Below are 15,295 nucleotides of genomic sequence, written 5' to 3' on the forward strand. Positions count from 1 at the left end.
GGCTGACCGCTAATGCACAACCGTTCCCATTAGGCTTCGGGGGCTATGGGAACCACACAAATAGGGCGTGTAATGTAGTAAAAAAAATCTAAGGGCACTGCATTAAGAGAGGGAGTTGATGTACGTATAGCATTCTTCCTACCAACATTCTTGTATGTATGCTCAGTTCAGACTGAAACACGAGATGCAGTAGCAGTCATAAGCCAACAACTACCTGTGTGTGTGTGTATATATACACACATACATATACACACACGCACAGGGTGATTCTCTACCCAGTGCGACAAACTTGCAGGAGCTGTAGTGGGCACAAAGACGAATCGGAATCACATAGCATTGCAGGGTCCGAAATGCCTTCATCATGCGGTAGAGGACGTTGAACGGGAGGTCGCACGAACAGCGATCCCGCTGGAAGTAGGCATTTGCGAACTGGTTCCCGAGGCAGTAGGATGGACGAGTATTCAAACGTTGAACTGGCCAACATGCACACCTCGCGTATGGAGGTAATGGGCGCGCCACTCTGCACTTGTACCAGGAACGTTTCCCGCACAGGCGTGCTCCTCGTCATACGATTTTCGCACGTGTGCACAGAAGGTTACATGAGACTGGTTGTTTCATGAGAGGTACCATGAATCGAGAGCGAATGACGAGGACGGCAGACAATGAGGAGAATGTCCTATGTCTTGCAGAAGGCAATCCGAGTACGAGTACTTGAGCGACAGGCCAATGATTGGGAATTTCCCAATCCACTGTATGGAGGATACTGTCAACAAACCAAATAAGTTCATACCATCTGCAATGCGTCCAATCATTGGAGCCTGCAGATTATCCACTCCAGAGGACTTTTGCTACTTGGTTTCTTCAACAGAAACGGTTCGCAAATGCTGACTTCCAGCGGGATCGGTGTTCACGCGACCTCTACTGCATGATGAAGGCATTTCGGATCCTGATTCGTCTTTGTGCCCCCTACACCTCCTGCAAGTTTGTTGCACTGGTAGTGAATCACCCTGTATATATATAAAAAAAAAAAAACAAGCATGCTTAATAATTGGTTTTCAGTAGCAAAAGCAAGATATTTCTTCAAGTAGTGTCAAACACAATTTAAAAAATGCAATAACTAGGCTATGAGTTAACCTTCATATCTAGTCAATTATCTGGAAGATCTATATGTTATGAAATAAATAGAATTAAAGGTAATAAATCAAACATACTCAAGTGGAAAATTTCTACTACTTACAGGTTGTCATTTGTAGTTCATTGATTCTAAGAACAAGTTAATGTGCAGTGTGTTACACTTCAGGCATATAATAATTTATAATAGTAATAATTTTTATGCATGGAGAAATAAAATTTCATTTCTGCACATCTGCAATATTACCCATTCATTCTCCCAATCAGCACATGGCAAAAAACAATATCCAGTGCTTCAGCTAGAACAAGCAATATATGTCATATGCACAAAAAAAAAAAAAAATAAAAAAAAAAATTGGTCAGATTTCCTTGGTTGATCTTAATGAAATTTGAGAAGACTCAACAAATCATTCTAAAAGGCTGCAATATAAAATTTCACAAAAGTCCATCCAGTAGGAATTGCGTTATGAGGATAACAAAGACATGTGTAGATATACGTAATACTTTAAAAAACCGTTAGTCCGTTCGAATCTTGCAGGCATTGTTTTTTGTTTATAGTGATAGGGAATTCAAATTTTGAATTGAGGTAGCTAGGTAGCTCTAACGTATAATTATAGAAACAGTAATACGCTTCACTGTTTCTATTAGATAGCGTAGTATTGACATTTAATTTAATTTACTGATCTTATTAATTTAAAATATCATGTCCCAAACTAGAGCAGCAAAGCAACGGGCACAAAGTGGCAGGAGTGCTGTGCCTCGTGGGAGAACTGAGGGGGGCGATTTTCCAACGCATCACAGCCTAAAAAAATGTGCAAATTGTGAAATGTTTGCCGAACTATCTGGAACGGAACATGATATTGCCATGGGGGATTTCTTTGTGTGTGCGCGATGCGTTATGAGGTAGCAAAAATTCAATGTACAATGAATAAGTAGCGACCTAAGGAAATCAGGCGACAACTCAGCGTTGTTATGGGCCTATGTGAGAGTTTGAAGGACAGGGTGGATGCCCTCGAAAGATCTAAATTGAGGGGCCCATCGGGCTCTCAGCTGCCCACATCAACGCCAGAGCTTGCACTTGGTCATCACGCAACACAACGGCAACCCCCAAGGCAGATTGCGCTGGTCCCAAAGGAACTAGTAGTTGTTGGTGACTCTATTGTCAGGGAAACGGGGAACATCCTTTGTAAAAAGGATAAGTGGAACAGGACCAGGGTATGTCTGCCAGGGGCAAAGGTTGATGACGTTGTAGAGCAGATATCATCTTTTAGGGGCACAAAAGGTGATATAGTTGTACACGTTGGCACTAATGATATTAAGAGTAGGAGACCGACAGAATTACTTAACAAGTACAGGTCACTGTTGAAAAAAAGCCGTGAAATAGGGTTGAATTTGAAAGTGTCTGCAATTCTGCCCAGACACAATAGGAGGGAGTATATGATGAGAGCCTTGTCGATCAATTCGGCCCTGGAAAGATTGTGCAAGGCTCAAGGGACAGAATTTTTTTCAGCCTGGACTGTACTTGTTAACAGGAGAGACTGCTTCTACAGGGATGGGACACACATAAATAGAAAGGGTGCAAGAATATTTGCTGATGCTATCGAGGCAGTGTTAGGTGGGTCGGAAAACTATAGCTTTGGGGGGATACAAGGACTAATAGTTTAACAATAGCCGTAGGCAGAGGTGAAGGTGATTCTTGCAAAACTTCTATTAGAATAAGTAGCGACCTGGAGCGAGGGGTGTTGGGGGGTTTCAGGGATGGATGGCAGTCATCGTGAAACAGGTGGGTATATGGGATGTGTTAGAGTAATTAAGAATAAGAATAGGTGCATGTATACTTGCGTGTACACCAATGCTAGGAGTTTAGTAAATAAATTTGATGAATTTGAGGTATTGCTCAAAACATCAAAGGCAGATATTGTTGGGATATCAGAGACGTGGTGTCACACAGATATAAGGAATGCCGAACTGGAATTTGGGGAGTACAATGTGTACAGAAAGGATAGACAGGATAGGAAGGGAGGAGGTGTTATGCTGTTAATAAAGAAAAACATAAAATCAAAAGAAGTGCATCCAGTTGATATAGATGAACAGTGCACTGCTGAGTCAGTTTGGTGTGACATAAGCACTGCGAAAGCAAAAATAAGAGTAGGAGTGTGTTATAGGCCTAATGACTTGAATGAGTACAATGAACAATTGTACAGAGAAATAGAGTGGGCTAGTAAATCGGAAAGTCTTATAATGGGGGATTTTAACTTCCCAGATATTGACTGGAACTTGTGGGTTGGGCACTCACACACTAGTCAGACTTTTGTGGATTTATTGGATGATTGTTTTCTGCAGAAGCATGTTCGAGAGGCAACCAGAGAAAGTAATACTCTTGATCTGGTTATCAGCAGTGATCATTCATGTATTAGGAATTTGCAGATAAAAGAACCACTAGGTGGCAGTGATCACATTGTACTGACATGGGATTTACTTAAAGATTTAACTACTATCAGGGGTAAAGGAAAGGGTTTTTGCTTCTGTAAAGGTGAGTACAGTGGTCTCCGACAGTTTTTAAATTCTGTACAGTGGGATAAACTGCCGATGTTACCAACAGTAAATTCTAAGTGGGAAGCATTCAAGGAATTAATCGTGGATGCTACTAAAAGGTTCATACCTATTAAGAAATATTGTTCAAGGTTTAGGCCTAAATGGTTGTCAAATGAACTAATGAGACTCGTAACAGAGAAGAAAAATGCATGGGATGCATATAAATTATCAAGCGACTCAGAAGCATATGGCAGATATAAGTTAATCTGTAATCAGGTCACAAAGGAGGTTCGGCAGGCGAAGGCAGATTATGAGAAATCCTTGGCAAAAGATGCTAAGAAAAACAGCAAGGATTTCTTTACTTATATAAACTCTAAAAGGAAGGGGATGAATCTGATCGGTCCACTTGACATCGATGGTTCGACTGTTGATGATCCTGTTCAGATAGCAAACAAACCGAATGAGTATTTTGCATCTACATTCACACGTGAAGAATTAAGGTTTGAAAATGGCAGAAGGTTATCAAATTGTAGCAAGATACTTAATGATTTTGTAATAACCGAAAGCAAAGTGGAAGAGAAATTGTTGAAGTTAAACGTAAGAAAAGTACCTGGAGTGGATGGGATCTATCCAGTTATATTAAAGGAGACGGCAAAGCAACTAAGCAAACCCTTAGCCATAATTATGAGAGTATCCTTGGACTCAGGGGAGGTTCCCACGGACAGGAGATGTGCAAATGTATCCCCAATTCACAAAGGGGGATCGAAGGGTGACACGAGTAATTACAGACCAGTTAGTTTAACTTCTGTTCCGGGTAAAATAATTGAGTTGCTGGTTAAAGATGCATTGCAGGATCATCTAGACAAGACTGCAGCAATAATTCAGACACAGCATGGGTTTGTTAAGGGAAAGTCTTGTCTGACAAATTTGATAGGATATTATGATGTGGTTACAAAGGAACTGGATGCGAAAAATAATTTTGATATCATATATTTGGATTTCAGGAAAGCTTTTGACACTGTTGCACATGGAAGACTATTGTACAAATTGGAGCAGAATGGTATTAAGGGTAAGTTGCTACAATGGATAAAAGGATGGTTAAGTGCTAGAAGACAGAGGGTGGTAATCAATGGGTGCTGCTCTTCTTGGACTAATGTTATTAGTGGAGTCCCACAGGGTTCGGTGTTAGGTCCACTGTTGTTTTGTATATTTATCAATGATATTGATGAAGGTATATCAGGCTTAATGTCGAAGTTTGCAGATGAGACAAAGGTTGGCAGGGTTGTTAATGACAGTATTGGCAGTGTGCTACTGCAACAGGATCTAGATAATTTGGGCAGATTGGCTAAGAAGTGGCAACTGAAGTTTAACCTTGACAAATGCAAAGTACTACATATGGGTAGAAGTAACCCCAGAGAAACGTACCAACTGTGTGGTACTACTCTTAAGGTGGTAGAAAATGAAAAAGACCTGGGAGTAATTGTGCAGGCAGATATGAAGTTTTCTGAGCAATGCAGACAGGCTGCCAGGGCAGGTCATGGGGTTTTGTCAATGATATATAGGAATTTTGCTAGCAGGGAAAAGGAGGTGATTATCCCTCTGTAGAAGGCAATGGTCAGGCCACGGCTTGAGTACTGCGTACAGGTCTGGAGGCCTCATTTTAGGAAGGATGTAGATTTACTTGAGAGTGTACAGAGAAGGGCAACAAGATTGGTGAGGGGAATGAAGGGATCCTCTTACCAAGAGAGGCTTAAGTTTTGCAAATTGCAGTGGCTGGAGACTAGGCACCTGCGCAGTGATCTGATTGTATTGTATTGTATATATATATTTATTTTTTTTTATTATTATTTTTTTTTTTTTATTATTTTTTTTTTTATTTTGTAGTAGTAGCATGTGATGCAAGAAAGCAAATGTATGAGCTTATGCAGCATCAGCCAAAAAAAAAAAAAAAAACATACCATTCCCTCCAAATGCCTGTCCAGTTCCTCCTTAAATTTATTCAACCTATCAACTTCCACAACGACAGATGGAAGTTTGTTCCAGCATAACCACCCGCTGGCTAAAGGAAAATTTCCGCACATCTATTCTACATCTGTCTTTTCTTAATTTGAATTTATGCCCCCTTAGATTCGTAATCTGAACAAGTGGAAGGATCCCATCAGAATTCAGCCTTGAATGGGTTGAGCACGCTGAATTCTGATGGGATCCTTCCACTTGTTCAGATTACGAATCTAAGGGGGCATAAATTCAAATTAAGAAAAGACAGATGTAGAATAGATGTGCGGAAATTTTCCTTTAGCCAGCGGGTGGTTATGCTGGAACAAACTTCCATCTGTCGTTGTGGAAGTTGATAGGTTGAATAAATTTAAGGAGGAACTGGACAGGCATTTGGAGGGAATGGTATGTTTTTTTTTTTTTTTTTTGGCTGATGCTGCATAAGCTCATACATTTGCTTTCTTGCATCACATGCCACTACTACTACTACTACAAAATAAAAAAAAAAAATAAAAAAAAAAAAATAATAATAAAAAAAAATAAATATATATATACTGTAACATCCTGTGTAATAGTTTTTGCTACAATGTAGTTTATAATTTAAAAAATAATTTTAAAACAAGAAGGTTCATGATTTTAAAACAAATCTGAATGTCAAAATCAGTTATTGGCCGTAACCGCTATGTTGCTGCATGCAACAACGCTGCGTGCAGCAACGTTTCTGCCTGCAACAACGCTGTGTGCAGCAACATTTCTGCATGCAGTTCACACTTCAGTGTTGTATTAGCATAGTTGGAGGACAATTGTGTTTGCTAGTTATCGTCTCAGTTGCTCGCGATTGTATTGACTATCTTGCGGTTTGCATTGTGAAAATTATTTTATTAATACAGTAATTATGAGTGTAAAAAAGGAAAGGCCAACAAGACAGAGCAAACAAACGTAAATGGTTATCACTAGAACAAAAACTTGAAATTATAAAGGGTCACGAAGGTGGTGCATCATTTGCTAAAATAACAAGTGATAAACGAATGAATGAGTCATCAGTTAGAACTGTAATTAAAAACAGTTGTCGCTCAGCTTGGAAATGATCTCTGATTTGAGAATTTAAATGCCACAGATATATGCCAATACGTGGAATCGCATTCACAAGAACTTGATGACAAAACTCTTCTGCAAATTGACGAGCAGCGAGCATACAAAGATGTTTTTGATTTTCTTATGAATGCTGATCCAAACATTGAACAAAGCTCTAGAGTCCGACATGCTATAGAAAATGCAGTTCATTGTTATAGAAACATGCATAGTGAGAAACAGAAGAAAAAGTGCATACAAACTTCACTGTTGAACTTTTTTTCAAAATAATAAAAAAAAATTGTGGCAAAGGTAAAGAAAACCCATATGAGAAGCACGCAAAAGTTCGATAAATTTACCGGAAAAAGTACTTTGCCATAATAGCATTTGTATTGTCGCTTGCTCGGTAAACATACAGTGGGGGTTATTGGTCAGGAGTAGAAATTGAATCCCGCGGGAGGTTGAACCACTCCCGAAGTGAAGGGGGTAACCTGACCTTTTTTCTTTAGAATGGTGGACAAGTGGATAAACTGTTTATTAAGGGGGAAAAAAAAAAAAAAGGCAAAGGAAACCCACAGGGGAAGCACAGCAAACTTTGAAAAAGTTTATTGGTGAAACTACATTATGAAAATTTTTTACGATGCCAGAACTTCTGATATGACTCTGTTCGTGATTCAATTAGTGATTCTAAAGAAAAAAGGTCAGGTTACCCACCCCACTTTGGGAGGGTTTCAAGCTCCCATGGAATTCAACTTGTACTCTAGACTGATAACATACACTGTCTGTTTACTGAGCAAGCAATAATACAAATGCCGTTACAGCAAAGTACTTTTACTGGTAAATTTCATCGAACTTTTGCATGCTCCTCGTGTGGGCTTTCTCAACCTTAGCCAAAATTATTTCTGGCTTTCAGTAATAAACATTTCTAAAAATACATGTTTTTAATTTTTTGGTACCAAATAATAAATAATTCATCATCGGTAAGGTATTAACAATGTAATTAAAGACCGGGCAAGGTGTACGCTTGGCAAAATAAAAACAATAATCCATTGTCGTTGTTGTTATTTTGGTTTTTAGGAGCATTAGCAATTAAGGCCATATTGCTCAGGGGATATGCGGTGGTCATTCCCTGGCCTTTCTGCCTCCTCCGTATTTAGCGGTCACGGGCTTGAACCCCGGTCTAATCAAGAAGCATGTGCTATGCACTGCTGCTCCTGCCCACCTGGCTGTGGAGGCGCCTATAATCCATTGTATGTAATAATGTATTGATTAGCGTGGTTTTCTGTAGTGCAGTACTTCCTTGGAACTGCATTATACAAGGTATTACAGTATATATAAAAAAATAATAATAAGAATAATTGCCAGATTTCTATTGGTCTGATTTTAATGAAATTCAGAATGGATTGACAAATCTTTACAGCAGGCCCAAACATAAAATTTCACGAAACCCATTCATTGTGAATTGAGTTGTTATATGTAAACAGACCAATGGACAGATGTAACAAAGGAAGCAGGTCATTATGCATATATGCTAACACACCTAAAAATTGGTTTTTACAAAAAGAGGAAGATAAGATAATTAAAAAAATAAAAAAGTTAAGAGAATTTCAGAAAAGAGACAAATTAAGTATATGATGTCAAAACTATTTTTTGCATCTAGTTCCTTTGTTATTCTCACAGTATCCAATAAGACTGGTCAGAGTTAACAAATCTATGTGATGACTTTATTATAATTGCATTCCTGATGTCAACCTTGGATTGCCTTTGTGAACCTCCCTTAATGTTAGTTAGTTAGTTAGTTAGTTATTTGGATTTTAGGAGCATTAGCAACTAAGGCCATATTGCTCTGGGTTATGCGGTGGTCATTCCCTGACCTTCCCGCATCCTCCATATTTGGTGGTGACGGGCTCGAACCCCGGTCTAATCAAGAAGTGTTTCCTCCCTTAATGTAACTGGATACCAACCGACCTAGGTGCCTTTCTTACAACCAGTTTCAACAATTTCTCTTCTACTTTCCTCTTGGTTACAATAGATAGATATCAGTTTTATGCTAAAAAGCTTAACACTCAGGTATGCTGGGGTAATAAAGCCCATCCTCCAATAGGAACTGGCTCAACTTTTACTCATGATTGCAGAATGGCACAGTTTGAACAGTGTACTAACATTAGGTTTTTTCTTTAAACTTGAGAAAAGTGCTACAGAGATGCTGTAAGTACACTGGTGTTCAAAGAAAGTGCATCACCCCTTAAAATTGTAATTGTCGTCCGAATAAAGTAAGCATATGGCAATATATCTTACATCAGATAAGCTTGAAATGCGTAGGTGATGACGTAATATTGTATCAGCTGCTACTTTCAGCTATATAAGCATGCTCTGCAAGAGTTGCAGTCATTCCTTGATTGTTTCAGGATGGCAAGTTACGTGCAGTTGACACCACGAAGAAAGAGTGCTATCATTGCTTTACATGAGGAAGGATGTTCTTCCCTTCATATTGCTCATAGTGTCTTGTAATCAGTCGACAGTGAATAGATGTCTTTCCAAACTCAAGAATACTGGTTCTGCTGATAGAAAAAAAGGAACTGGACACAAACAAGTCACTACGCTTTGTTTCTAAAGAAAAAAGGTTAGGACTGTGTTTTGAAGTGCTTATGCCTTAAAAACCATAAAGCTTCTTTGTCTGAGCAGAAAAGAGAATGGAAAGAACATACAGGAGTGGTACCAAGTACAGTAACAGTCAGAAGATGCCTCTTCAAAAATGGACTTGTAGCCCGTCGTCCTAAGAAGAAGCCCCTCCTTACACAAAAAATTAAAAAGGCCTGATTAATTTGACGTAAGGAGCATATCAACTGGATCCCTAAGCAGTGGAAGTCAGTTATTTTCTCGGATGAGAAGAAATTCAAGTTTGTCTCCCATCAGAGCCATGCAGGCTCTGATGGGAGACAAACGATTTGCCATAGACATGGTGAAGAATACTATCCAGACTGTATGGTGTCTACAGTGAAATTCCCTACCAGCCAAATGATATGGGGGGGTGCATTTCGTATTGCGGAGTAGGTTACCTGCAGTTTATAAAAGGTTCCGGTTCCGTAAATGCCAACCATTAGAGACCATTTCAACCTGCCAAGTAACTGCATCTTTCAGGATGACTCTGCTCCTTGTCATCGGGCGAAAAGTGTAAATAGGCACTTCTGTAGTTACTTTAGCTTCATTTCTGCATTAGAGGTTTGAGAATAATGTGTTTACATTTGTTTCAGATGAAAAAATGGTTGGAAGAACGGTATATTACAATTCTTAGCTGGCCAGGAAACAGCCCGGCCCTGAATCCTATAGAACTGTTGGCATTGTGTGGAATCTGCAGTTGCCAGAACGAAACTAAAGACCCTTTGTGAACTTCAGGAAGCCATAATTCGTGCTTGGAACCATGAACTATCAGTTGATTATCTTCAGAAATTGATCTTATCAATGCCTCATTGGTGTGCTGCTGTCATCATGGCCAGAGGCAGTTCAAAAAGTTCACCAGATGCAAACTTTATTCACCAGATTAGTTTGCATCTGGTGAACTTTTCATTTTGTTTTCCATTTAAAATGATAAACTGAAGCAAACTGAGGGCTTCTGATAACATTTCAGCCATAACTGTTGTGTTTTACCAAAACTGTTGTATGAAGGTTGCAAATGCTGATTTTGGAATATTTTCAGATCACCTGTCAATATTACTCAGCTCTGCCTTAACTATTAATAAATTTCTTGTTTATATTTCTAATTGTGATGCTAGTCATTAATGTAACATACCATCGCAAAAAAGGGTTAGAAATGCGAAATTCCTAATGATGCACTTTCTTTGAATACCAGTGTATTATAGAAAGTTTATGGAGATGATGCTTTGAAGAAAACAGCAACTTCCAAGTGGTTTAATTAGTTTAAAACAGACAGACAGGAAACACCGAAAAATGAACCATTGAACATTATAGAAACAATTAAAATGTCACAAAAGTGAAGGAACTTGTGAAAATTGAGAGGCAAATGACTGTTGATGTTATTGTTGTTATTTGGTTTTTAGGAGCATTAGCAACTAAGGCCATATTGCTCCAGGGATATGCGGTGGTCATTCCCTGACCTTTCCGCATCCTCCATATTTGGTGGTCACGGGCTCGAACCACTGTCTAATCAAGAAGTGTGTGCTATGCACTGCTGTTCCTGCCCACGTGGCTATGGAGGTGCCAACTACTGTTGAGATTGCTCACAAAGTTGGACTGTCTGTAAGCTCAGTACACAATCCTGATGCAAGATTTAGGAATGTGTTGTATGTTTACAAAGTTTGTTCCACACTTTCTGCCAATGATGAAATGGAATGCAGGAAAGCTACAAGTAATTTGTTCAAAAAATCTAAACAGGATTCAAGCTTCTTAAGAAAGTGGTCACTGGGGATGACAGTATTGGGTGTTTGCATTCAACCGAGACCAGGGTGGAATCATCTGAATGGCACACAAAAATGTCCCCCAGGCCCAAGTAGTCTTGTGCAACAAAACCCAATGTCATAGTCATGCTGACTTTTTTTTCCAATGAAGGAAAAGTGCTAAGTGGATTTGTAACTAAGGGAGAAGCAGAAGGATTACTGTTGCTTACTACATTAAGGTTTTTAACAGTTGCATGAGAACGTGAGGCAAAGAAGACCTCAGTATGACTGGATCCTGCACCATGACAATGCACCCTGTTACTTGGCAATGGCAGTTCAGCAGTCCTTGGTTGCAAAAATAATCATAATCATGCAGCAGTGTATCCAATACCCTGACTTCTGGCTGTTCCCTAAACTGAAAATAAGGCTTTAGGGTTATCATTTTGCTAAAGAGGATGATATCAAAGAAAATGGCAAAAGAATGTTTATAGAGAGAGAGAGAGAGAGAGAGAGAGAGAGAGAGAGAGAGAGAGAGAGAATGCATACAGAAGGAAGGTACTTTGATGGTGTGATTAGGTTAGCAAGCCAAACTGTTCACTCAAACTTTTATACTAAAATTCTGGGAACTTTTTGAATATAACTTGTATATATTGAAAGATTTGATTATTTACTTTTAAGACCTACATTACATTGAGTAGGTAATTGTTTAATATTTATACATATCTTGTTTTGAGAATATAATCTTATTTAATCAGTGAGTCATTCTAGTGGAAAAAAAAAATTAGAAAAGCGATGAAAAAAAAACGACTTATCAAAATACATATTCTCAACCTAGTTGAAAATTAACTTCACTGAGAGTGCTCTGAAAGGTACAACAGAAACGTTCTGTAACATCTTGGGGGCAGCAACACTACAAAATAAAGTCAATTTTGTTTCAAAAATTTAGAAGTGTGTGCTTTATAAGGAATTCCACATAAAGAACATTTTATAACAAAATGAAAATGAAGAAAGTAAAGCTCATACAGTAAAACAGTTAAAAAAATAAATGAAGGGTGCCTTACCTTGAAATATTCTACAAGTTCTCTACAAGTTATCTTCCTTCCATTTATTTCTTTTCTAATTAGGTTTTGCTTCGATAAAAGCAAAGGTACAAGTACCTTCAACTGTTCTTTAAAGTCATGTTCAATATCTGAAAATGCAATTGACATCAATTTTATACATTAAGTTGATATTAACTTCTTTTAATTATAAAGTATTTATACAAATTAACACTGATAAAATACACTATCAAAAAAATTTTGGTAATTTGTGTTAAACTCTGAAACTTCCCTATAACTGAATGTTTAAAGCCATGAAAAATCCTTGGATTGCATAAATAAAGCAAGGCTAGAAATTGTTAATAATACTTAACATTAAAGTAGAAGCTTTAATTATATCTTTAATTGATATGGTTTCTTTGCAGTTTTATCCACCAAGGAATAAACTATTCAAATACTTACTTAGCACATAAAAATAAATATTTTTAATTTTAATAAATAAGCACCATGTTATAAATTCTTTACTAAGTTCTTGTTCACATGTATAATGGAATCAGAACAAGGATTACAATTTGGCCTTTCTTTAACTGCTGACATATTATATGAGGTGTTTCTACTCCACTATCTAGTATTCTCACAGCCTCATTTCGTGCCATGCTTCATTAGTCCCTATTTGATTTTATTGTTGTAAAGACCATTCCACAGTTCCTCCGTGTTCTTATTTCTCCCCCCCCCCCCCCCCATTTTTTTTCTATTTAAAGCCACATAGCTTTAAAGGGAGAAATACATTAAATATTCCTTGTTCCGACTCATTCATTTGAACAAGAACCAAGCAGAGGTTTGTAACATGATGCTCGTTTATTAAATTTATTTATTGTGGTGTACAAGGTGTTTGAATAGTTTACTTCTTGAAATCAGAAGCTATTTAGTAGATTTTCACCTACAATTTTTTTTTCTCATAGTGATGCTTCATGCCCCACTGAGTAATTTGATTCACATTCAGTTGGGAGAGGGGAGAAAAGATCTGCCTACACAACCTAAAATTGACTAGTTTCATATAAAGGAAATATCATAATGCATCTTTGTAAATTGTGTATTTCAAAGGCAAATTTGTTTTAAGCTGAAAAATAGTACACCAGTAAAGGAGGAAAATTCCAGTGATCTTTTCATGTTAGAACATTAATTCGGAAAAATCAGCATGCACCAACATCAAACCACTCAAGTTCTGTATGAAAGGATCTAGTGGAAACCATTTTTCTATCATTCAATGGATTCAAACTCTAGAACATGGCAGGGAAAACTTCACATATCACAAGCCATCTAAAACTCAAAGGTTGGTTGCAGACCACAGGTTAAGTTAATGGATAGATCAATAATAACAGATTAACCACATTTACTATAATAATTATACTAATATTGAATGTAATTTATTTTAAGATTTAAACCAAATTCTTCAGAAAACTAATACTATAAAGTACATTTATCACTATTGTAGATTGTTTGCGCTGCAAAGCAACTGTTATAATCAAAGTAAAGTTTTTTTAATTTTATTATTTTTTTTATATTTTAATTTGCTATAACTAAGATTGTTTTCAAGCAGCAGAGTAAAAATTTTTTTTCAAGCTGCAGTTTAGTCTAAATGATCCTTGCCATATTATTATTATCATCATGAAAATATAAGATGTCTTATATGCTTTTGTATATTTTTTTTTGACAAAAATTATTTTTTTATCCAGTTCCTAAGTCACTGCATAGACCTACCAAGCTGGTTAGACAAGACTGCCAACAAATTCAAGGGCCTAGCACTGATAGGCTACTATTATGAAAGTAACATCATAATAGCAGCCTATCAAGCAATTTTTCTAATACTGTATGAAATTCACGATTTTTGAGAATATATTTCATCTCATTTTTTGGCAAAATGAAAAATGGACATAAGCCTAGAAAAATAATATGGAAAATTGTTCAGGGTGCTGGATACATGCATCAAATCATATGGAACAGACTTCCATCCTTTGCTGTGGAAGTTGATAGCCTAAATAAATTTAAGGCTGAGATGGACAGGTACTTGGAATGAACGTAGGTGTGAAATGGGAGCATGGTTTTTTTTTTTTTTGGCCAATTCTACATAAGCTTGCTTTCTTGCATCATATGCCTCTACTAATGCTAATGGCTAATTTTTTTTTTTTTTTTTTTTTTTGTACCCTTGCATATGAATGCTCAGCTACAGCAGCAGCCATTAGATTAATTCAGCTACATAATCATTTGGGATTACATGGTTGAGTTGTTACTGATTTCCTATTTGTGCACTATACTGTAATTGTATTCCCTGTATTCCAATTGTCTAAATGGAAAGAATTGGATCATTATAAAAAATTAACAATACTGAAATTTTATTTCTTAAGCATATGAAGCATTGTAATTTAGTATTTTGGTTTTAAAGTACAGCACAATAATAATAATAAAAAAGTGAAATGTGTTTGCATTAAAACATTTCTTAAAAGGCCATCTTTTTAAAAATTGAGGTTGAGGGATAAAAACTGGTTAAAAATTTTATTTTTGGCTATAATGCACTTCACTCACAATATAGGTGTTAAAATTATCCCCAATGCCTGCATTATATCAAGGTTGTACCATATATTATCAACATATTGAATAAGGTTTAAAGTTTAAAGGTGTCAAAGGTATAAAGGTGACAATGGTGTCAAAAAATACTCCTCAACATTAGACTTTAAACTGCTTTTAATCATAACTTTTGCAAATATCTTAAATTTCAATGATGTAGAAAGTGAGAATCATAAATAAAATAGGTTATCAATTTATTTAGTTGAATGATACAGAAACTATTAGTTTATGAAATTGCTAGTTAAATTTAGTTTATAGAATATTTAATTTAAGAGATATTTAGTTCATCAGAAAATGACATTTCCAGTAAATGTCATTTTCTGGTGTGTGCAGTAAAGGTCATAAGAAAAATAATAAAATTAAGAGGTACTACTGAAAAAAAAAAAAAAAAAAAAATACATAACTTATACTAACTGAAAAAACATTCTGAATTAAAATCAAGGAAGTGAAGTTTAATATCATAAGGACAAACAGCTGTATCACTGGACATTTTACGTTTACTTCTTC

The 15,295-nt window shown here is 36.8% G+C and overlaps 1 protein-coding gene across 1 annotated transcript in view; it reads right to left on the reverse strand.

Annotated features, from left to right (window-relative positions):
• atl (atlastin GTPase) overlaps positions 1-15,295 on the reverse strand; it is a 346,856-nt gene that overhangs the window by 71,218 nt on the left and 260,343 nt on the right. Inside the window, exon 9 of the mRNA XM_090369474.1 lies at positions 12,188-12,315. Within this exon, the coding sequence (XP_090225600.1) occupies positions 12,188-12,315 (128 nt within the window). The remainder of the gene's footprint in view (positions 1-12,187; positions 12,316-15,295) is intronic.

This window comes from Mastigoproctus giganteus, chromosome 3 (assembly GCF_048544385.1).
Source record: "Mastigoproctus giganteus isolate SK-2022 chromosome 3, ASM4854438v1, whole genome shotgun sequence".
NCBI lineage: Eukaryota > Metazoa > Arthropoda > Arachnida > Uropygi > Thelyphonidae > Mastigoproctus > Mastigoproctus giganteus.